General features: G+C 35.1%; 1 protein-coding gene across 4 annotated transcripts in view; it reads right to left on the bottom strand.

The window, feature by feature from the left end:
* Nucleotides 1–24,006, bottom strand: part of ERCC8 (ERCC excision repair 8, CSA ubiquitin ligase complex subunit) — a 59,676-nt gene that overhangs the window by 27,516 nt on the left and 8,154 nt on the right. For 2 of the 4 annotated variants that reach the window (XM_032628527.1, XM_032628528.1), the window contains exons 2-4: nt 17,750–17,845; nt 12,621–12,722; nt 8,933–9,056 (exon numbers count right to left, since the gene is read on the bottom strand). In XM_032628527.1, coding sequence (XP_032484418.1) covers nt 8,933–9,056; nt 12,621–12,722; nt 17,750–17,845 — 322 coding nt within the window. Of the gene's footprint in view, nt 1–5,784; nt 5,876–8,932; nt 9,057–12,620; nt 12,723–17,749; nt 17,846–24,006 lie in introns of those variants that run through there. The other 2 variants (XM_032628529.1, XM_032628530.1) reach the window with 2 other exon arrangements.

Raw genomic sequence — 24,006 nt, 5'->3', positions numbered from 1 at the left:
TGCCACCTATATCCTAGTGACTCACAAATCTATATTTTCAGTTTAGACCACACTCCCAAATTCCACCTAGGTATAGCTCAATTCCTGGATTATCTCCACTTGGCTCTACACCTTAAAGTTAAATAAAGAAGACTCTAGAGAAGACATTCCTCTAAGCCACATCATATGCTCAAGCTATTAAAACATGCTCATGGAAAACTGAGATGAAGGTATGAAAAGTACCTAATATATACATTAATAGGAAAAACTAATGATGGGAGTGGAGGATGGAGAAAAGGACAGTATCTTGCCTTCTTTATTTTTCTTTATACATAGCAGAGGCACAATTGTTTCTTACTGAATGCTTTCAAATTTATTATTAATAAAATACTGTCAAGGCTTCCCTGGTGGCACAGTGGTTGAGAGTCTGCCTACCGATGCAGGGGACACGAGTTCGTGCCCCAGCCCGGGAGGATCCCACATACCGTGGAGCGGCTGCGCCCATGAGCCATGGCCGCTGAGCCTGAGCGTCTGGAGCCTGTGCTCCACAACGGGAGAGGCCACAACAGTGAGAGGCCCGTGTACCGCAAAAATAAATAAATAAATAAGTAAATAAAATAAATAAAATACTGTCATACCTTTATTTCAAACAGAATTATGAACTCATGGAATACTGTTTTAAGTTAGCAAAACATTTATGTTTAAAGAAAATTTAAATCCAAGATGTCAGAGTTTTAATAGAAGTCAATGTTAAGGAAAGAAAATGTAAATGTATGGCTTATTAATTTTTAATTAATTAAATAAAAAAATTTTAATTAAAAGCCATACTTTTAAATGAAGTGTAACATACAGAAAAGTACACAAAAATCATAAGTGTACAGCTCAATTAATTTTCACAAAGTGAATTTTCACAAAGTAATGGCCACCTTTATTGAAAAATAGAACATTACAAACATTACAAATACCCCAGAAGACTCCTTAGAACCCCCCCTTACAAATCTCACCAAGAAAGATAACCATCATACAGGCCTCTATCATCATTAGATTAGTTTTGTCTCTTTTTGAACCTCCTATAAGGGGAATTATATTTTAGGCACTCTAGTTTTTGGTTATTTTATCTAATATTATATAAGATTCATACATTTTGTTAATACAGAAGTGTTCCCTTGTCATTGTAGGAGAGTACTCTGATGTAAAATTTGCCAGATTTCATTTGGCTGCTAATGGACATTTGAGTTGTTTCCAGTTTTTGGTTATCATCAACAGTGCTGCTATGAACATTCTTACAAATATCCTTTAGTACACATATGCATGCATTTATATACCCAAAAGTGTAACTGCTGGGTCAGAGGATATGCACATATTTGGCTTCAGTCAATACCAAATATCTGTACCAATTTGTGATCTCATCAGCAACATATGTAATGTGTGATGATGTTATCATCAACCTCTTTTAAGTTTGGCCATTCTGGAGGGTACAGAGAGGTTGATGATGTTATCATCAACCTCTTTTTAAGTTTGGCCATTCTGGAGGGTACAGAGAGGTATCTCATTATGTATTTAAATAACACATCCAGGTGCACAATTAATAAAGTTGAACACTTTTATTTATTGGCTATTTGGATATCCTCTTTCTTGAAGTGCCTATTCAAGTGTTTTGCCTATTTTTCTATAGGACTGTTTTAATTTTTGTTGACTATATAATCTGTACATCAGTCCTTTTTCAAACATATGCATATGTCAGATATATCATGCCATTCCATGGCTTACCTTTACACTTTTGTAATAGTGTTTTTTGATGACTAGAGATTCCTAATTCTAATGTAGCTCAATTTATCTATCTCTGCCTTTTTGGTTTGTAGTTTTTGTGTCTTTAACTGTCATAAGCCACAAACACATTTTCTTTTTTCATTTTTAAGCTGTATCATTTTATCTTTCACATTTATACTTGTAATCCACCTGAAATTGACTTTTGTGTCTGGTGTGAGGTAAGGGTCAAAACTAGTTTTTAAATATGGATACCTAGTTCATCCAGGACCATTTATGGAAAAGGTTATCTTTTCCCCAATTCACTGCAGTGTTATTTTTATCATAAACCACATCATTATAGAGCTATGGGTGTGTTTCATGATTCTCTATCCTGTTCCCCTGTGTGTGTTTGTTTTCACTTGTACCAATATCACACTGCCTTGATTAGTATAATTAATTTATGGTAAAGTCTTGGTTACAGGTAGTGAAGTCCTCAAGCTTCATTCTTCAAGAGCGCCTTGTCCCTCTGCATTTCCATATGTATTAGAATTACCTAGCCAATTTCCACAAAAGAATTCTGCAAAGATTTTGATCAGAAATGCATTGATTCTATAGATCATACTGGGTAAAATCATTATCTTTATAATATTAAGCCTTCTAATTCTTTTCTTTCTTCTTCTTTTTAGAATTGAGGTATAGTTGATAAAATAACAAAGTGATTCACAGTTTTTAAAGGCTACATTCCATTTATAGTTATTATAAAATATTTGTCATATTTCCTGTGTTGTAATATATATTCTTGTACCTTTCTTATTTTATACATAGTAGTTTGTACCTCTTAATCCCCTATGCCTATCTTGCCCCTCCCTCTTTCCCTCTCCTCACTGTGGTAACCATTAGTTTGTTCTCTATAACTGTGAGTCTGTTTCTTTTTTGTTATATTCACTAGCTTGATGTACTTTTTAGATTCCACATATAAGTGATATCATACAGTGTTTGTCTTTCTCTGTATGACATTTCACTTAGTATAATACCCTCCATGTCCATGCATTTGATGCAAATGGCAACATTTCATTCTTTTTTATGACTGAGTAGTATTCCACTGTATACACCACATCTCCGTTATCCATTCATCTGTTGATGGGCAGTTGGGTTGCTTCCATATCCTGGCAATTATAAATAATGCTGCTATGAACACTGGGATACAAGTATCGTTCTGAATTAGTGCTTTTGTTTTTTTCAGATAAATACCCACGAGTGGAACTGCTGGGTCATATGGTAGTTCTATTTTTAGTTTTTTGAGAAACCTCCATAATGTTTTCCTCAGTAGCTGCACCAATTTACCTTCCCACCAACAGCACCCAAGGGTTCTCTTTTCTCCACATCCTCACCAACATTTGTTATTTGTGGTCTTTTTGATGATAACCATTCTGACAGGTGTGAAGTGATATCTCATTGTGGTTTTAATTTGCATTTCTCTGATGATTAATGATGTTGAGCATCTTTTCATGTGCCTGTTGGCCAGCTGTATGTCTTCTTTGGAAAAATGTCTATTCAGGTCTTCTAACCATCTTTTAATTAGGCTTGTTTTTTTGATGTTCAGGTGTATGAATTGTCTATATATGTGAATATTAACCCCTTATCAGTTATATCATTTGCAAACATTTTCCCCCATTCTGTAGTTTTCCTTTTTGTTTTGTTTATGGCTTTCTTTGCTGTGCAAAAGCTTTAAGTTTAATTAAGTCCCATTTGTTTATATTTGCTCTTATTGCTTTGCTTTAGGAGATAGATGCAAAAAAAAATTTAGTATGATTTATATCGAGAATGTGCTGAATGTTCTGCTTTCTTTTAGTTTAATGGTTTCCAGCCTTATGTTAAGGTCTTTGATCCATTTTGAGTTTTTTTTTGTATATGGTGTTAGAGAATGTTTTAATTTCATTCCTTTACATGTGGCTGTCCAGTTTTCCCAGCACCAGCTATAGAAGAGACTCTCCTTTCTTTTCCTTTATTTGGCCATGCCACGGGGCTTGTGTGGTCTTAGTTCCCTGAGCAGGAATTGAACCTGGGCCCTCGGCAGTGAGAGTGCAGAGTCCTAATCACTGGATCACTAGGGAATTGCCAATACTGTCTTTCCTGCATTGTATACTCTTGCCTCCTTTGTTGTAGATTAATTGACCATAAGTGCATGGGTTTATTTCTGGGCTCTCCATTCTGTTTCACTGATCTATGTATCTGTTTTTATGCCAGTACCATACTGTTTTGATTACTGTAGCTTTGTAGTATAGTCTGAAGTCAGCGAGCGTGATTCGTCTAATTCTGTTCTTTCTGAAGATTGTTTTGGCTATTCAGGGTCTTTCACGTTTCCATACAAATTTTAAAATTATTTGTTCTAGTTCTGTGAAAAATGCTCTCGGTATTTTGACAGGGATTGCAATGAATCTGTAGATTGCTTTTGGTTGTATGTTCATTTTAACAATGTTAATTCTTCCAATCCATATACACGGTATATATTTCCATCTGTTTGTGTGTTCTCCAATTTCTTTCATCAGTGTCTTATAGTTTTCTGAGTACAGTTCTTTAACTTAAGTAGGTTTATTCCCAGGTATTTTAATTTTTGATGGGATTATAAATGGAATTGTTCCTTAATTACTCTTTCCGAAAATTCATTGTTAGTGTACAGAAATGCAACAGGTTTCTGTATATTAATTTTGTTTCTGGCAACTTTACTGGAATTCATTGATGAGCTCTAGTAGTTTTCTGGTGGTGTCTTTAGGATTTTCTAATGTATAGTATCGTGTCATCTGCAAACAGTGACAGTTTTACTTCTTCTTTTCCAATTTGGATTCCTTCTATTTCTTTTTCTTCTCTGATTGCCATGCCTAGGACTTCCAAAACTATGTTGAATAAAAGTGGCGAGAGTGTGAATGTGACATATCCCACCATTTATTTAGGTCTTAATTTCTCTCAATAATATTCTATAGTTTTCTGTGTAGTGTTGAGTGGTCCTGTACACTTTTCAATTTCTTACTAGGTATATGATGACTTGTGCTGCAATTATAAACTATATTACTCTTGAAATTTCATTTTATAATTCTTTGTGCCTGGAATTCAGATACAACTGACCTTATATTCAGCAATTTTGCTGAATTTTCTTATATTATAATTTGGCTAAAGTTTCCTTTGGATTTTCCATGTTTGTAATCATGTAATCTGTAAATGCCAGTTTAAGGAATTTCCCGTTTATTCCTACTATGTTAGGAATTAAAAAAAAATCACGAATGGGTATTGACTTATATTAAGAAGTATTAAATAGTTTCCTCAATAAAATGGGTATAGAGAGAATGTACCTCAACATAATAAAGGCCATATATGACAAGCTCATAACTAACATCATACTCAACAGTTAAAAGCTGAAAGCTTTTCCTCTAAGATCAGGGAGAAGAGAAGGATGCCCACCCTTGCACTTTTATTCAACACAGTGCTGGAAGTCCTAGCCAGAGCAATTAAGCAAGAAAAAGAAATAACAGGCATCCAAACTGGAATGGAAAAAGTAAACCTGTCTCTATCTGCCCATGAAATGATATTATACATAGAAAACCTTAAAGACTTCACCAAAAAACTGTTAGAATAAACAAATTCAGTAAAGTTGCAGGATTCACACTGTTAAAAAAAATCAGTTGCATTTCTATACACTAATGATGAACTATCAGAAGGAGAAATTAAGAAAACAATCTCATTTATAACTGCAGCATAAAGAATAAAATACCTAGAAATAAATTTAACTAGGGAGGTAAAAGGTGTACACTGAAAACTATAAGAAACTGATGAAAGAAGCTGAAGACACAAATAAATGAAAAGATATTCCATACCAGTGGACTGAAAGAACTAACAGTGTTAATATGTCCACAGCACCCAAAACAATCTATAAATTCAGTGCAATTTCTACCAAATTCTCAATGGCATTTTTCTAGAAATAGGAAATAATAATCTGAAAATTCGTATGGAACCACAAAAGACCCCGAATTGCTAAAACAATCTTGAGAAAGAAGAACAAACCTGGAGGCATCACACTTTCTGATTTCAGACTATACAGCAGTCCCCTTCTTATCTGTATTTCACTTTCCTCGGTTTCAGTTATTTGAGGTCAACTGTGGTCTGAAAATATTAAATGGAAAATTACAGAAGTAAATAATTCATGTTTTAAATAATACACTGTTCTGAGGAGCATGATGAAAGTTTGCTTGTCCCACCTGGATGTGAATCATCCCTTTGTTCTGTGTATCCATATCATATATGCTACCCACACATGAGTATAGGTAAAAATATAGTATATACAGGGTTGGTATATACTATAACCACGGTAATTTGATAGTATCCGTGGTTTCAGGCACTCAGTGGGGGTCTTGGAATGTATCCCACATGGATAAGGGGGGACCACTGCATTACAAAGCTATAGTAATCAAAACATTATGGTACTGGCATAAAAACAGACACACAGATCAATGGACCAGAAAAGGCAGTCCAGAAATAAAGCCAGGCATGTATGGTCAATTAATTTACGACAAAGGAACTAAGAATATACAATGGGGAAAGGATAGTCTCTTCAATAACGATGCTGGGAAAACTGAACAACCATACGCAAAAGAATGAAACTGGACCACTATCTTACACCATGCACGTAAATTAACTCAGAATGGACTAAAAACTTGAATGTAAGACCTGAAATCATAAAAATCCTAGAAGAAAACATTGACAGTGGTCTTGGTGAAGACTGTTTGGATTTGATACCAAAATCAAAGGCAACAAAAGCAAAATTAAACAAATGGAACTACAGCAAATTAAAAACCTGCTGCACAGCAAAGGAAACCATAAACAATATGAAAAAGCAACCTAAAGAGTAGGAGAAAATATTTGAAAATCATGATAAAGGGTTAATATCCAAAATATATAAAGAACTCATACAACTCAGTAGCAAAAAACCCAAACAATCCAAATAAAAAATGGGCAGAGGACATGAACAGACATTTTTCCAAAAATATAAGAATGGCCGGGCTTCCCTGGTGGCGCAGTGGTTGAGAGTCCGCCTGCCGATGCAGGGGACACGGGTTCGTGCCCCGGTGTGGGAGGATCCCACATGCCGCGGAGCGGCTGGGCCCGTGAGCCATGGCCACTGAGCCTGCGCGTCCGGAGCCTGTTGCTCTGCAACGGGAGAGGCCACAACAGTGAGAGGCCCACGTACCGCAAAAAAAAAAAAAAAAAAAGAATGGCCAAAATGAATATGAAAAGGTGTTCAATATCACTAATCATCAGGAAAATGCAAATCAAAACCACAATGAGATATCACCTCACATCTGTTAAAATGTCTATTATCAAAAAGAGATAAGTGTTGGTGAGGATATGGAGAAAAGGAAACCCTTGTGACTGGTAGTGGGAATGTAAATTGGTGCAGCCATCATGAAAGACAATATGGGGTTCCTCAAAGAATTTAAAATAGAACCATATGATACAGCAATCCCACTTCTGTGTATATATCTGAAGGAAATAAAATCACTGTCTCTCTCAAAGAGATAGCTGCACCCTCATGTTTTTTGCAACATTATTTATAATAACCAAGTCATGGAAACAACCTAAGCGTTCATCAACACATAAAGGGATAAAGAAGATAACACACACACACATACACACACACAGGAATATTATTCAGCCATGAGAAATAATGAAATCCTGTCATTTGTGACCATGGACAAACCTTGAGGGCATTATATTAAGTGAAGTCAGGCAGACAAGGACAAATACTGTATAATATCACTTACATGTGGAATCTTAAAAAGCCAAACTGATAGAAACAGTGAATAAAGTGATTACCGGGGCTGGAGGGTGGCAGAAATAGAAAGATGTTGGTTAAAGAGTATAAACTTCCAGTTATAAGATGAATAAGAGAAGGGAGAAGTTTCATAGGGAAGGGGACCTCAGGCAGGGAACATAACACATAACATGTGTTCAGAAGGCAAAAGGAGATCAATTTAGTGGCAGTACATCATTTAGCTTGAAAAGAGGTAGAAGCTAAGGTTGAGCAAGTGGGAAGTGAGGTTATGGAGAACTTAGAATGCCAGGCTGAATTTAGACCATGGAGTCACTAGAGGTTTTGTGTTGAGACAGGATGAAACTGCTTGATTCTGATTAATTCTGGGGTAAACTTGCTGTGGAAATGTGGAAGAAAAATAATGCAGAGAAACCAGTTAGGAGTTTTTAGGAGTAGTCTAGATGTACAGTGATGGTGAGGGAAATAGGAAAGGGAAATCTGAGAGTTTGTAGGAAGAATTGCTAGATTTGAGGACTAAATGGATGTGAGGAGCCATCATGTTCACTTCAGTTTGGAACATGTTAAGTTTGAGAAGATGACACTACATTTAAGTAAGAGAGGTTCTGGGCTTCCCTGGTGGCGCAGTGGTTAAGAGTCCGCCTGCCGATGCAGGGGACACGGGTTCGTGCCCCGGTCCGGGAAGATCCCACATGCCGCGGAGCGGCTGGGCCCGTGAGCCATGGCCGCTGAGCCTGCGCGTCCGGAGCCTGTGCTCCGCAACGGGAGAGGCTGCAGCAGTGAGAGGCCCACGTACCGCAAAAAAAAAAAGAAAAAAGAGAGGTTCTGAAGACAGGTGGAGACATATGGGACTAGAGCTCAGGGAAAAATTAGCATGAGAAAGAAATATAAATTTGATCAAATATAAAAACTATTATCTACTGTCTACCTTTACTAAGCTATAATGTTAATAACTTTCTTTTCCTTTAAGTCTTTTGGCCAATAGGAGATAAATCCAATTTTCTTCCCTACAACACTAGACCATAGTAGTTTTTGAATAATAAAGCAAATAATAATAATAGCTAATGGTTTTTGAGCACTTACTATATGCTAGGCACTGTTCCAGGTACTTTACATATATTGACCTAGTTAATCCTCACAACCATTCTATAAGGTACAATCATTACCCCCTTTAGAGATAAATACAGAAAGGTTCAGACAAATATCACATACAGTCAGCAGCAGAACCAAGATATGAACTCAAGCACTCTACGTCTCCTTAACTGCTATACTAATTTCACATCTACCATATGACATCTTAGCAAATAATCACACTAAAATGGTTTAGGATTAAGTTCTCATTTATCGCACAGAGCAACTTGGAAAAGTTTTTAATGTACTTACTTGTAACGTATTTGTATCCCATACTTTCAGAGTTTTATCAAATGAGCTTGATGTGAACATGCCAGTGTCATGAGGATACCACTGTACAGTCTCCACACTATATTTGTGAACATCAGGATGGCTTCTACAAAACAGTAATCAAAATTTAGAGATAAATGATTTATTTGAGTTTCAAAACTGATAATATATTCACGAGTAGCAGTCTCAGGAACGATGATATGAATGGCCAAACCTAGATCACATGCCATGTCCTAGCTGTCTAGAGAAAGAGAATATCTAGGCATCTCTAGTTTTAAGCTTTCACAGTATGATGTGGAGGGCTGCTTCCTACTAAGGCTTATAAAATGAGAGACTTCTGATTTCAGTACTATATCCTGGAGGGATCAGCCAGCCACACTGGACCGCTTCATGGAGACAGTGATTTTTCCTTACAGGAAGAGATACCTATTCTGGTTTTGGATTTGCTTTTCCTGGCCATCATTTTCTCAACACCACCATTCTTAGAATTGTTGCCTCACATACTTCCGTGGTGTCCCACACAGTGTTGCTTCTGATTAAGAACCCTACTTATACAACAAAAGAATGCAACTGGTAGATACCCATGAGATTCACTACTCTTATGTAACACATCACCCATAGAATCATGATCTGTTGAAGACTCAGTTATGACATCAGTTACAATATAGCACCTTGATGATGATGTGCTATCCTGAAGGATGCAGTATATGCTGTGAACCAGTGATCAACACAGTATGTATCCTTTACTGAATCTTAATTGAAAGACACTGGCTGTTTAGGAACACTTAAGAGACAATGGTGGGACATTTGAACACCAACTGTATACTTAATATCAGGAATTATTATAGATGTGAGATAGTGGTAGTGGGGTTATGCTTATAAAACACCTTTTACCTTTTAGAGATACAAATAATCATGAATGAAATGATATCCTTCTGAGATCTGCTTCAAAACAATCCTCAGAGTAGCTGGGTAGGTTGGGGTAAAGATGAAACAAGACTGGTTATGACTGATAGCTGCTGAAGCTGGGTGATGGGTACACAGTTCATTATACTACTCTCTATTTTCATGTATGCTAGAGATTTTCAATAAGATAAAAGTAAACAGAAGACTACTGCAATCCTATGCAGATAGGACCATCATGAGTTCTGATTCCTTAAGGTGAAGGTCTGGATCACAATACAGAATAAAGGGCCTTGACACATGTGGTGCTACCTGAAGACCTCAAGCTGGCCTTGAGACAGCTGCAAAAAAGGACTGTAGTACCTATTCATATTTCCTTACTTTCTATGTCATGTATATACGTATATATTTTAACTAATTTCCTCTTTCTTTCCTCTTTTTCTTACCTCCATTATTTTATATAGGTTAATTATACAATTGAGCCCACAGGTTGCATAATCCTGATATAAGATCACGTAAAACCAGTGGAAAAATAGACATTATCCTGAACTGGAGATGGATGTGGTAAATAAACAGACTTAGGGTCATAGCTCTTCGGGGAAGGGGATAATTATATTTTTTTGTCAAATAATGGATACTTGCATTAGGTCAGGCTGAAACTTTTTTTTTAAAAGGAAGGGTAGGTATGGGAAGAAAGGTATATACTGATATTGGACAGCCAAATGGGTGGACTGTAGTGGACATGCGCCCTTTTCTTGGCTGAACATCCAAACTTCCTTTCGGGGGGAAATTCCCTTCGTTTTGTTGAAAGGCAGGGCCTTGCCTCTTGTTACATAAAGCAAGGGGCTCCAGATACTCTCTTTCCCTTGCCCTTGGCAGTGGGGGCATGAACATGTATCCTGGGACTCTAAAACTCCAGCTAGTAATGCAAACCAAGGATAGTTAGCAATTATTCATAGCTGTGGAGTTGAGAATCTGTGTTTGTGACATGTAGCAGAACCCAAACTAAATTGTTCCTGTGGTGTGACCTTGACTGTGTTCTCTTGTCCTAGTTTCTCTTGCTTTTCTGCTCATTTTCTACATTTGATTCTTCCACCTTCCTGACATTATGTGAGATATTAAATTTCTTTCCAATAAATTTCTGCTTAAGATAAACAGAACTGATTTCTATTTGTTCCTAAGGATCTACACAGAGATTTTCCAGTTTTAAATAAAATAAATCTTTAATGTAGTGATCACAAATAAAAGCTCACTTATATTTTAGATTTAAAAATAGGACAAAATATTGTATTATTCTCCTACTATGTATGATCTGTCATTCTCATTCACATTTAATAAAAATTTGGGTACAGGAATCTTTTTGGTGCTCAGAACAAACACATTAAGTAAAGCAAAAATAAATATCAGGAAACAGTCTAAGCCACATTAACTTAGTAACAATTTTTATTGAAATTACTTTTTAAAGTTAGATTATAAAGTCTTTGAATGTAAAATGCTACTTTAACTCATTTTGTAAAGATGCTTACTATATGCCCATTTACCAAAGTCATGGTTTTGAAGTTAAGAATTTGAATCTAAGAAGAATGTCATAATAAAGTAAGATTGATATCCTAAGCATTTACTTGACATCACACACCGGAAAAGCAAACCATAGCCACTCGTGGAATAACATTACATAGCAGGTGGTATATATAAAAATATTATTTTAACAGTGTTAAAATGATAGCTAAGATAGAATAAGACAAAGATAAATTTAATTAATGACTGTCTTACACTTTGGAATTTAGAGTTTTTGTTTGTTTGTTGGGAGTGGGAGTGGAGGGAATATAAAATGGTGTAAGTCTCTTAGGAACCAAGTTCCAAAGTACTTGAAGTGGTATCTTGTTTTGTACCAAATGTACCTATAATTATATTGCTTCCTATTTATATGATGGCTTTACAATTTTTAATATGCTTTTTAAAAGACAGTATTTCATTTAAGTCTTACAGAAAACTTACAAGAATAATAGGGCAAGTATAATTATCTCTAAGACAAAATAGTTTTGTCAGAGGCTCAGAGAAATAGTTTCCTTAAATCTGTATTTCCAAAGTGAAGCACCAGAGCCAAGAAACATTCGTAAATCTCCTCACAAATATTCCATGAACTTATGCATCTATCTAGTGCTTTGGGAACAGCTTTAATACAGAGTGGTTGCTGATATGAATGTTCATGAAGTTTTTCCTCTTGAAAACATTTTTTCGACACCTATTCTCTCTGTTAATTCAAGGTCTCCTCAAAATCAGATCAAATACAGGAAATGAAAAAGAATTAAGCGATGATTATGAACAAATTAAAACAAAATCACAAAACACTTTATTAAAAACTTAAAAATAATTCTCACAAGATTGGAAAGCCAGTAAATAGTCAAAAAATTCAAGACAAAGAGAAGTATGTTAAGTTAGGCAGCGTTGAGTAAATAGAGAGGTAAGAAAGGGGTGTGTATGTGTGTGTGTGTGTGTGTGTGATTGTTAGTACATTTATGGCTTCTAGCTGTTAATCTTTTTGTTCTATTAATGATAGTTGAAAAATCTAATTTGTGTTTATATTTAGCTGGAAAGACTCAAATGAGTCTTATGCTAAGTAGTCTAAGAACTAAAATTAGTTACTGAGGTGTGCTATGTAGGTGGAGAACAAAAAGAACATAACCAAAAGTTTTTTCATGTTTTGCATTTGATGCAAAAATAGTCAAATGTTTATAAATTCATGAATTACATTTTTAATACACACCTGCCAATGGAACACACTGCTTTACATGTGTAATAAGGTTGTCTGCTGGAGTTCTCAAGATCATAAAGCACCATCACACCATCTGAACCACCTGATAACATGCTAATAATAAAAAAAGTTCACATTATCATTTTATATAGTTCATTTATTACCAAGTATTTCTGAAAATTACTGACCTACAAACTCAAATTTATTATGCCCATAAATACAGAGTAAATCTTCATTAGTATAGGCTGAAATAAACTAAAATTTTTAATCTAATATTTGTGGAAGAATGAGTATAGAATGATTCAATCTGTGATCAGTTAAAATTTACCTTCATGATTCCAAAAAGAAAGGACAGTAGAAACAAGATGGCAAAAGATACTTCTTATACAAGGAAGTGAAATATTACAAAGTCATTTTAAATGGCCTAGTTATAAATGGAATCAGACATATCAGTTATTACTGATGCTAGCTATATGACCCTGGCAAGTTACTTCACCTAAGGTTTTTCCTTTGTAAAAAGTGGGACATTTTCACCTAAATCATAAAGTTGATATAAAGATAAGTCATATGCAAAGGGCTTTTATACTGCCTGGCAAAAAATAGGGGATCCGTAAGTGTTAGATTTCTTCCCTCCATTATGAATGCATTTACTCAACTCATTCAATTTTGAGCTTCTGCAATATGCTAGGTGTTATGCCAATTCAACTATGAACAAGACAGGCATGATTCCTGATGCCCCAGTTTACAATCTAATAGGGAAAACACATAGATTTGTGAATTTAATTTATATATCTATATATGTAAATATTTATGCATCTACATAAAGTATTGCTATTTGTTAATATTACTGCTCACCATCAATTCTGGTGCTGTCTCTATTCATTCTTGTTCTGATTTTATTCTCTGGTAGATTCTTAAGAAAGGTCTAATGAGAACAATACTCCCTGAATTCTTGTATGTTACTAATAATTAGTCCCTTTGTACTTGAAAATTAGTCTGGTTGGATATAAAATCCTTGACTCACATTTTATTTCCTTGAACATCTTAGAAAAGAAACTTCATTTCTTTGAGCAAAAAGCTCAAAATCAAAGTCTGGTTACAATATGATTCTCTTTCCCTTATATGTAGTTTCAGATTTTATTCATTCTAGGAATGTTTCCTTGGAATATAGTTTTAGTCTTTATTCCATTCTGTTCCTTTGGGTTTCTTCTCTGGAAACTCTTATTATATGTATGTTAGATCTTCTTTGCCTATCTTCTACATACATCTGTATCTCAAATACTTTTCCTTTCTCCATTTCTTTTTGATTTTTAAATGTTTCCTCTTATATTTTATTTGCTTGTGTTCCTTATGCTTTAGTCTTCATTTCTGAAACTTTCTTTTCTAATTTTTTCTTGAGTTTGATCATCTCATTTTTCCGTTTTTCTAATTCCTACTTATGTTACTCTTTCATACACTGTATCTTTTAAAAATGACTTTTAGGGACTTCCCTGGCAGTCCAGTGGTTAAGACTCTGTGCTTCCACTGCAGGAGGCACAGGTTTGATCCCTGATTGGGGAACTAAGATCCCACATGCCACGTGGTGCAGCCAAAAAAATAAAAAATAGAAATGACTTTCAGCTAGTTTTAAAATATTAGGTAGTTATCTATTTTGTGGGCATATCTTTCTGGCACAACTACACTGTCTAAAGGAACATTATTCTATTTATTCTCTTTGTTCTTAAAATAATTTTGTATGGGCTTTGATCTTAATCCTATTCTTTTGCTCATTTTTATGTAAAATTAATTTTCTTAAACTTTTAAAAGGGAGGCTTCGTTTATAACAATATTTAAAATTTATATATCTAGAACATCCCCCTCCTCTTCTTTTTCAAATAAGATGCTCAAAATATGGCAGCTAACTTTCAGAGATTTCCTGATTTTATTCACCTCCCCAATTTTTATCTGATCCACCTTTTTCCCTTGTTTCTTTCTATTGTCCCTGTACTGCTCACTTTGGATTCTATTCCAAACAGTTTCTCCTCAACGTAGGGTTCTGTCCATTAGGACATCTTTAGGTGATTAGCTGGAGAGATTATACGGCCTACAGTACTCCAGCCCCTTTGGGTCTTACTGTGAATCCCTTGAACAACTAGAGTACACAATCCTTTCCCAGTTTCAATGTTGTAGTCAAACTGGCTTGCTGAGCTTTCAACTACCTGTCAGTTATTTTGAGTTATCAGGTCTATTAGATGCCCCAGTGGTTTTTATTGCCTCCCCTGGTATAGATGCTGATACCACACTGATTTTGTAGTTTTCAGTGTTTTGCTCCCATTCATCCATATTTTGTGGTTTGTGGAGATATTTGATCACTTATATTTGTTATGAGTGTTGTACATTGGTTTTTTATTTTGCCATCTTTAGTTTCTTTGCTATTTATAGTACAACATAAAGAGCTTGTGTCAGAAATGAACACACTTCTTTCTTCACTGAGATAGTCTTGCTACAAAAAAATATATAGCTTATCTAAACTGTGCGCTTAGTGACTTGTACCACATTCTGGTACAAGTGCCTTATCTTGTTGTGAACCAGATACAAAGGGTTCATGAACTAGCAGCATGTCCAAGAAGCACTGATTTATAGACTTGTTTTAAGAAAAATTCAATATCAATTTGTAGGACAATTAGGTTAATTTAACAGTACTTCTTCAAAGTTCTTTGCTAAAATAGTTCTAAATCTAATTGATGATGGGGCAGTAAAGAAATACAGCAAGTAATGCCATGCTGAAGGTTTTTTTTTTTAATACTCAGTGTTAGCTTCATTACAAAATTTTGTGGTTCAGTTACTCATTGTGTATACAGAGAAATCTTTGTAAATTTTAACAACTACAGCTTTTGTTTTGGTTGATAACATGTTGCAGCTTGTTTGAACATAGTTTTGAGTTACATGCGTACCATAACAATTCCAAAAACATTTTCTGCATATTTGTACTTTGTGAAATACTGTTTTTTACCATGGCATTGCATGTATTATCAATGTAAAAACAATTGTTTTCAAAGCTGAACTTTTAGACTTAATTTAAATTGTATTTACAATAACATAAGATGTTTCATCTTTGCTAGAATGACTTCCAAAAGCTTTCCTTTGATTACATTAATTGGGTGAAAAAAATTGAACATTATTGTAATTAACTGACTTCGTAGTTGAAGTATCTGATGGCAATGATGTTACCTAACTCTACGGTTATTACCCTGCTAATAAAGTGAACACAGTAAAAGACAGGACTTGACGTTTTTATGTGGACAAGAAAACTCGGTACCAAAGACGCATGGAATAAACTCAGAAGAATTTAGAAGACATAAAAGAAAATTCAAGCTTCACAGGATGATATACAAATGTACTTTATGTAGTTGCACTTGTTAAAATGTTTTCAGATAGACTTCTTCAATTAACTCCTAACTTTGGAAATAAATGCTTCTTTACAAGATTTATGTATTCTAGTTTTCATTCTGGTTTTCCGTGGTATAACTACAGCTCTCACAATGGTTGGTAAATATTAACAAGTATTTTGAGCAAGTTACATGTGAATTGATTTTTCTGAGAAAAAGAAGACCTATATTTAATTTTCCATTAAACATTCATTTTGATTTTTATTTCTCTTTTCTGCCAAAAGGGTTTAATGCAAAATACAAGTCTTAGCAAACAATGAAATAAATAGTTGTAGAATTTTACTATGAAAAAGGGGGAAAAGGGGGAAACCACTGTAGTGAGAATCTTGACTTTTCTGTATATGCTCTGCAAAGACTCCTCAGTCTGTTATTTCTCACACATATTTAATGCACATGTAATCTATAACTTCCCACATTTCTCACTAAGTCTTCCAACTGGTAGCCTGCTGGATTCATGTACTTTACAGGTCAAACAACTGATCACTACCCCAAATGACTGGCTGGAGTACTGAACATTTTTTTCTACCAGCCCCTAAGACCAAAAGAAATCAGCTATCCCTTGATGCTCATATCTGGATTATTTTATAAGCAAATTTAAACTTTTGTCCACTAGATGTCCTCAGCTAAGTTTAAGTTATCAGAATTTAACTTTTTAACCTGTCCTTAATTGGAGGGTGTTATGTTGAGCCTGGAAAAGGTCAGGAGGAAGAAAAGAATTATCACAGGTCATCTTTTAGATTTAACCATGTGTTAAAGTGAGCATTTGTTCACTGTACATGTTTCTCATATACTACTAGGTGAGACCATGACAGAGGCTGGAAATAAAAAACAGATTTCTATTAAACCTACTCTGGCTTATTTTAATGCAAATAATAATATTTCATTATAATATAAAAATTTGGGGGCAAATGCTAAACAGAACATGGTAAGACAAACTTTTCTTTAGTTACTTTTACACTTGTCTTAATTATAGACCACATGAAGGGTTTTGAACTTTCTTGTAAGAGTAATGTGGGGTAGATGAGTTTTAAGTGGGGGAGATGCCACATTTTTCTATGCACTTCAGCTGTTGTATGGAAAATGGATTGAAAGGAGTAAAAGTATAGGTGATAATGCTTTTGATTAACAACAGTGGTGGCAACCATTTACAGTATGCCATGTCCTATGCTAATCATGTGATACATATTATCTCAATTAATCTTCACAACAAACTTGTTAGATTTTGTTCTTACATTGTATAGCTAAAGGAACTGTGAATTAGAAAGGTTAGATAAATTGCTCAAGGCCACATAGCTGATGAATATGAAGCCAGGAGGAACTCAAACACAAGTCTGGTGTGCTTCAAACTTAATTTTCCAAAATATACTTCTGCTTTTTATATTTGTTTTCCCAGCAGACTCCTTGAGAGTAACAACTCTGTTTTGAAATAGCAGCTAAAGACATACCTCAGCACTTACACACTCTCTGCATCCAAAAAAGTTCAGTATTAGTTGATTTAACAATGAATATATTTATATTAAAGTAGTTTGGAAATATTTGGCAACATTGCATAGGTTCAATGTTCTGTATTTATTTGAAATTAATAATGCCAGATTTAAAATGCTACAAATTTAGAATTTTTATTAATTTTTATGAAACTTCAGAAAATTAATCTGAAAGCAAGATTTTACTGGATCTCACTTAGGAACAAAAATGATTATATAATAAACTTACTATCTCCCTTCAACAGGGTCAATGTCAAGGGTGTTAACTCCACTGCCATGGATCCTTTCAACATCTCTGTCTTTGTTTAACTCCAGTCCCAAAACCCTGCAAAACATAAAAATTAAAAGGAGGAAAAGGAAAAATAAAATTAAACAATAAGAAAGTAATTTAACATTAAAATGTCCTTATTTCACCAAAATTACATGGAGTCAAAAATCACAAGTAATGCTTAAATCTCCTAACATACATCCAAAGGTATTTACAGATTAAAGAACTTATACAAATTTTTAAAATAACAAGAGTACTAACAGTTACATGTAAAGAATTTCTCCTGAAGCATTGTCTTATCTCTTATTTAAAGGGTGTATTTTATTAATTTTTAATTTAGATAGCTAGAAACTGAAACAAATTTTCAAGAACAAAAAGTTAAATTCTGATAACTTAAGCTTAGCTGAGGACATCTAGTGGACAAAAGTTTAAATTACAGTTTAAAAAAAATTCCCTTGTTTCTTAAGCCTTATAGAAATATAAAACGAGCATGTTCAACTCAACAATTAAGCACATTTAAATAAATCAAATTAAATATAAATAAAAATGATTAACAAGTACTCTCACAAATGAAGACGAATGAAATTTCTGATATTCAATAACTGTAAACCATCATTATCTTGGTGAGGACGTCAAGATTAAATGAGTTGAAACATAAAAAGTGCTCATAACAATGCTCAGCATATAGTAAGTGCCTAGTGAGTGTTAACTATTAGAAGTTGTCTCAATCTTTTGGATGTCAAAAAGCATTTACATTAATTTAACCAAATGATCTCTAAATTCATTATTGATCAAAATAATGTTAATTTAAATAAGATTTTCCCCCCAGTTTTACTGAGAAATAAATGAATACATATCATTGTATAAGTTTAAGGTATACAGCATGATGGCTTAATTTACTTATATTGTGAAATGATTACTACAATGGGTTCAGCTAACATCTATCACCTCATATAGATACAACAAAAAGAAAAAAAAATTTTCTCCTTGTGATGAGAATTCTTAGGATTTACTAACAACTTTCCTATATATCATACATCAGTGTTAACTATAGTCAATATGTTGTACATTACATCCCTAGTACTTATTTATCTTATAACTGGAATTTTGTACATTTTGACCACTTTCCTCCAACTCCTCCTGCTCCCACCCCCTCCCTCTGGTAACCACAAGTCTGATCTCTTTTTCTGAGTGTTTTCTTTTCTTTTAAGAGTCCACATACTTAAGTGAAATCATATAGTATTTGTCTTTCTCTGTCAGACTTATTTCCTTTAGCATAATGCCTTCAAGGTCCACCCATGTAGTTGCAAATGGTAGGATATCCTCACTTTTTGTAGCTAAATAATATTCATTCCACTGTAAATATATACCACAACTTCTTTATCCATTCATTCATAGGTGAACATTTAGGTTTCCTTGTCATGGCTATTGTAAATAATGCTGCTATGAACACGGAGGTGCAGATATCTTTGTGAGTTATCGTTTTCATTTCCTTTGGATATATTCCCAGAAATGAAACTGCTAGATCATGTAGTAGTTCTATTTTTAATTTTTTGAGGATCCTCCATTCTGGTCTTCCACAGTGGCTGTACTAATTTACAAATCCCACCAACAGTGCACAAGGGTTTCATATTCTCCACATCCACTCCAGCATTTGTTATCTCTTGCCTTTTTGATAATAGACGTTCTAACAGGTGTGAGGTGTTGTCTCACTGTTTTTGCACTTCCCTGATGACTAGTGATGCTGAACATCTTTTCATGTACCTGTCGGCCATTTGTATATCTTCTTTGGAAAAATGTCTATTCAGGTTCTTTGCCCATTTTTCAATTTTTTTTTTTTTTTGGTATTGAGTTGTATGAGTTCTTCATATGTTTTGGATATTAACCTCTTATTAGATAAATGGTTTGAAAATATTTTTTCCCATTCTGTAGGTTGTCTTTTCACTGTGTTGATGGTTTCTTTTGCTGTACAGAAGCTTTTTAGTTTGATGTAGTCTCACTTGTTTCTTTGTTTCTGATTTTTTTTGCTAAGAGTGCTTATTCCATGTTATATCACACTGTAGTTGGTAGGTATGCAGTAACCAAAACCCACCCTATATTGGAAAAAAAGCTGTTGAAATGGACAAAAGTTTCACATCATGGCCCTGGTGTTTATCCTACTGTTCACAGTTTGCTTTCCGTTGGCCTAAGATCCACCCCTCCCCACTCCTCCCCACCTTTGGAGTTCTTGTTTATTTTTGGTTTTGTTGCTTCTGCTTTAAGTGTCATATCCAAAAAATCATTACCAAGGCCATGTCAAAGAGCTTTATTCCTATGTTTTCTTCTAGGAATTTCATGGCTTCAGGACTTACATTTAAGTCTTTAATCCATTTCAAGTTAATTTTTGTGAGGGGTATAAAATAGGGGTCAAGTTTCATAAAATGAGAAGTTTTAACCTTTCAAATTATCATAGTTTTCTTTTAAAAAATAACAATGCACAGTGCTAGGAAAGGTACATACTGATATTTTTATGCAGTGACAGTACTATTAATTCCCATAAACATTTTGGAAATCATTTTAACAGTAGCAAGTGTCTGATTTAAAGATATACAAGTTCCTCTTTTTTTCTTGGAAGACAGTTTAGCCTTAGATTCAAATATCCAGTCTAACACTTACTACTTGTCTAACCCTGATCAATAATAAAAACAGCTAATATTAATTAAGAGCCTACTATTTGCTGACATTGTAATCACTTTATTAAGTGTCATAAATGGTAATCCTAAGTAGTAACTTTCCCAGTGGTAGATTACATTATTAAACACTTTGCCTGATTATAAAACTAAGACAGGGCTTCCCTGGTGGCTCAGTGGTTGAGAGTCCGCCTGCCGAAGCAGGGGACACGGGTTTGTGTCCCGGTCCGGGAAGATCCCACATGCCGTGGAGCGGCTAGGCCCATGAGCCATGGCCGTTGAGCCTGTGTGTCTGGAGCCTGTGCTCCGCAACGGGAGAGGCCACAACAGTGAGAGGCCCACATACCGCAAAAAAACAAAAACAAAAAAAACTAAGACATAAGTAATTTGCCCCAAATCACATAATTGGTTGAACTACATCTGAACTCTGACATTTTTTTCTCCAGACCATTATGCTCTTCTACCATTTCTAAACTTCAATATTTCACCAGAAAATATTTCACATTTTCTCCACTGAAATGCCTATTTCCTCTTAAAATATTTTTCCATCTGATGACTTTTCAAATTATAACAGTAATATTTGCATCTTATAACAAGTAAAATAGTATCATAAAGACATGTACAAAGAGAATTATCCCCTCCTTGAGCTCCCTCTCCTAACAGTGAAAACATGGTCTCCATTATCATTAATATATTTATTTGATCAATCCCCCTGTATGTAACCAATCTCCCAACTCCACTACTGCCCCGTCCTCCAACAAGGATGCTGCTGACCAGGCTTAGGCTTTGATCTCTGCTTCTCTCAGCACCCTGATCAGCTGAACTTGCCTGTCTCCATCTCTGGACTACCTCCTCAACCTGCTCAGCCAGTGAAATCTCACTTTCGGTCAACCTAATCCCTGCCTTATAGGTAGCCTACCTCTACCCAACCTAAATACTTTAGGTCTGAATTGTTTGGGAACCAGAAGGAGGGGTTAAGATGAAGGGAAAGGGGGAGGGTACTACAATAGGGAAACAGGGGTGGGGTTTGTGTGGAAGGAGGCAAGGTGTGCAAAAAATAGTTAAAATGGCAGGCCTGACACTGCTATCTTTAGAAAGGGCTGCTTGCAAGACTGGCCCTTACCTGCCTTCTGGGATTTCAGGAGGGTTCCCATCATTTCTGGATAAGAATGGCTCACTGTGCCCAAACTAATATTTGGAGCAAACAATGGACATTATGAATACCTACATTCCTTCTGGGAGTCTGGAATTTTGTTACATGCTAAGCAGAAAGTGCCAATGTGGCCAGTTCTCAATTAAAAACTCCAGGCACTGAGTCTCTAATGAGCTTCCCTGATAGACAGCTTCACCTAAGCTGTCACAATTCATTGCTAAAGAAATGAAGCTTATCTGTGTGACTCCACTGAGAGCTTGTGCCAAGCTCTTTTCCCTCCACTGATTTTACCTTGTATACTTTTGCTGTAATAAATCACAGCCATGAGTAATTTGGTGCAACCGTATGCTGCATACTGAGTCCTTCCAGAGAATCCTCAAACCTGGGGGTGGTCTTGGGGACACCCCCCACACAAAAGCATAGAAGTAGAAGGAAGAGGGGTAGGGAGAATATGGGAGAAAAGAGGGAGGGGAGAAAGTGAAGGAGAGAGGGTGAAGGGGAAAGGAGTGAAAGAGAAGAGATATGGGAGAAGGCAGAGGAAACTGGGATAAGCAGGGTAAGGAAAAGAGCGAGTCCTTTTAACTTTTTGTTTTTAACGTCTTAAGATGGCTTAAAAATTTTATATCCTTTCATCTTCTTCAATGATGAAATACTTTCATTTTTATTTTTTAGGCTATGACATAAAAATATACATTTATTTATCTTCTTTATTTTATCTTTGGCTGTGTTGGGTCTTCGTTGCTGTGTGCGGGCTTTCTCTAGTTGTGGCGAGCGGGGGCTACTCTTCGTTGCGGTGTGCGGGCTTCTCATTGCGGTGGCTTCTCCTGTTGTGGAGCACAGGCTCTAGGCATGTGGGCTTCAGTAGTTGTGGCATGCAGGCTCAGGACTTGTGCCTTGCGGGCTCTAGAGTGCAGGCTCAGTTGTGGCACACAGGCTTAGTTGCTCCGTGGCATGTGGGATTTTCCCGGACCAGGGCTCGAACCCGTGTCCCCTGCCTTGGTAGGCAGATTCTTAACCACTGTGCCACCAGGGAAGCCCTGTAATTGCTAATTCTTTAAACACTGAATTAGAGGTGATGGTGATGTTCTCATTAATTAATTTACTTCCAATTTCTTTAGCTTATGATCAAAGAATATGACCTGTAAAGATGGCTACCTTTTTGAATTTGTTAAAGTTTTCTTGGTAGCCAAGTACATAAAAATTTTGGTAAATGTACCACTGACATATAAAAAACATGCACATTCTCTAAGAGATGTAAAGTTATATATGTCTATTAAATTTGGTGTGTTGTTTATCCATTTCCCCCATATGTATGTATTCTCTCTCTACTATATCAGGACCATTCTGGAAAAGAAACTAGTGTCAAATTTTCTTTACATTTTGCTTTATATATTTAACTGTTTGAATACATGTTTTATTACACCAATTCATCAATTGTGCTTCAAATAATATCGTCTATTACAATGTTTGGTGCTTTTAATCAAAAATCTCACCTTAACTAATATTAACAGTGACTTCTGCATTTTGTTGACAATTGTCTAATATCTTTTTATCCTCTACTTTAACTTTTAATATTTAAGAATTTGTAAACTAGTTAAAATATTTTAAATTGAGGTATTTCTGAGCAACAGCTTTTAGCTATATTTTATTTAAAAATTAATCTGATAATCTGTGCTTCTTAATGGGAGGAATCAGCCTGTTCACCTTTGGTATGACATCTGATATACTTGATATTATTTATTGTTTACTTAATGTCATAGTTCCATCTTTAACTTTTCATTTTGCTAGTTCAATGAAGTTGCTGTTCATTCCCCTTTGCTAATTTTGAAGCGTGTCTAAAAAGATCTTCATCAGCCATGTTGTATATTTCCAGCTTGTTTATTATTATATATTTAGATTTAACCATACACATACTACAAGGTTCACTGCTCTTCTCTGTTTCCTCTCCTCTTCATCATTTATGTACCCTGGGGCCTTGTTCAAATACATTCATTCATCAATTAATGTTGTTCCTTGGGTATTTTTTCTTGAAGGGGAAAGGGGTGAAATATTTCTAGGAATTTTAGCATATGCACAATATAGGACAGATTGGCTAAATTTGGATTCCTGACTTGCAGTCCTTTTTTCTTGTTAGTAGATATCATTCCAGTCTCTAGAACTGCTAAGATGTCTAATGTCAACCTGTTTTTCTTTTATGAATAAATTGTTTACCATTGGAAGCTTTTAATAATTTTTTTCTCCATTCCTAGATATATTTACTAGGGTATTTTTAATTTTATGTCTTTTTCATCAATTCTATTGCACTTCAGTGAACCTTTTTAGTCTGTCAATCTAGTCTCTGCTTGTTTGTTTTGTTCTCCCTCTGGAATTATTATTGCCTCTGGGGTCTTCTGGGT

The sequence above is a fragment of the Phocoena sinus genome, chromosome 3 (genome assembly GCF_008692025.1).
Source record: "Phocoena sinus isolate mPhoSin1 chromosome 3, mPhoSin1.pri, whole genome shotgun sequence".
In the NCBI taxonomy this organism is placed as follows: Eukaryota; Metazoa; Chordata; class Mammalia; order Artiodactyla; family Phocoenidae; genus Phocoena; species Phocoena sinus.
This window is presented reverse-complemented; position numbering and strand designations above follow the sequence as displayed.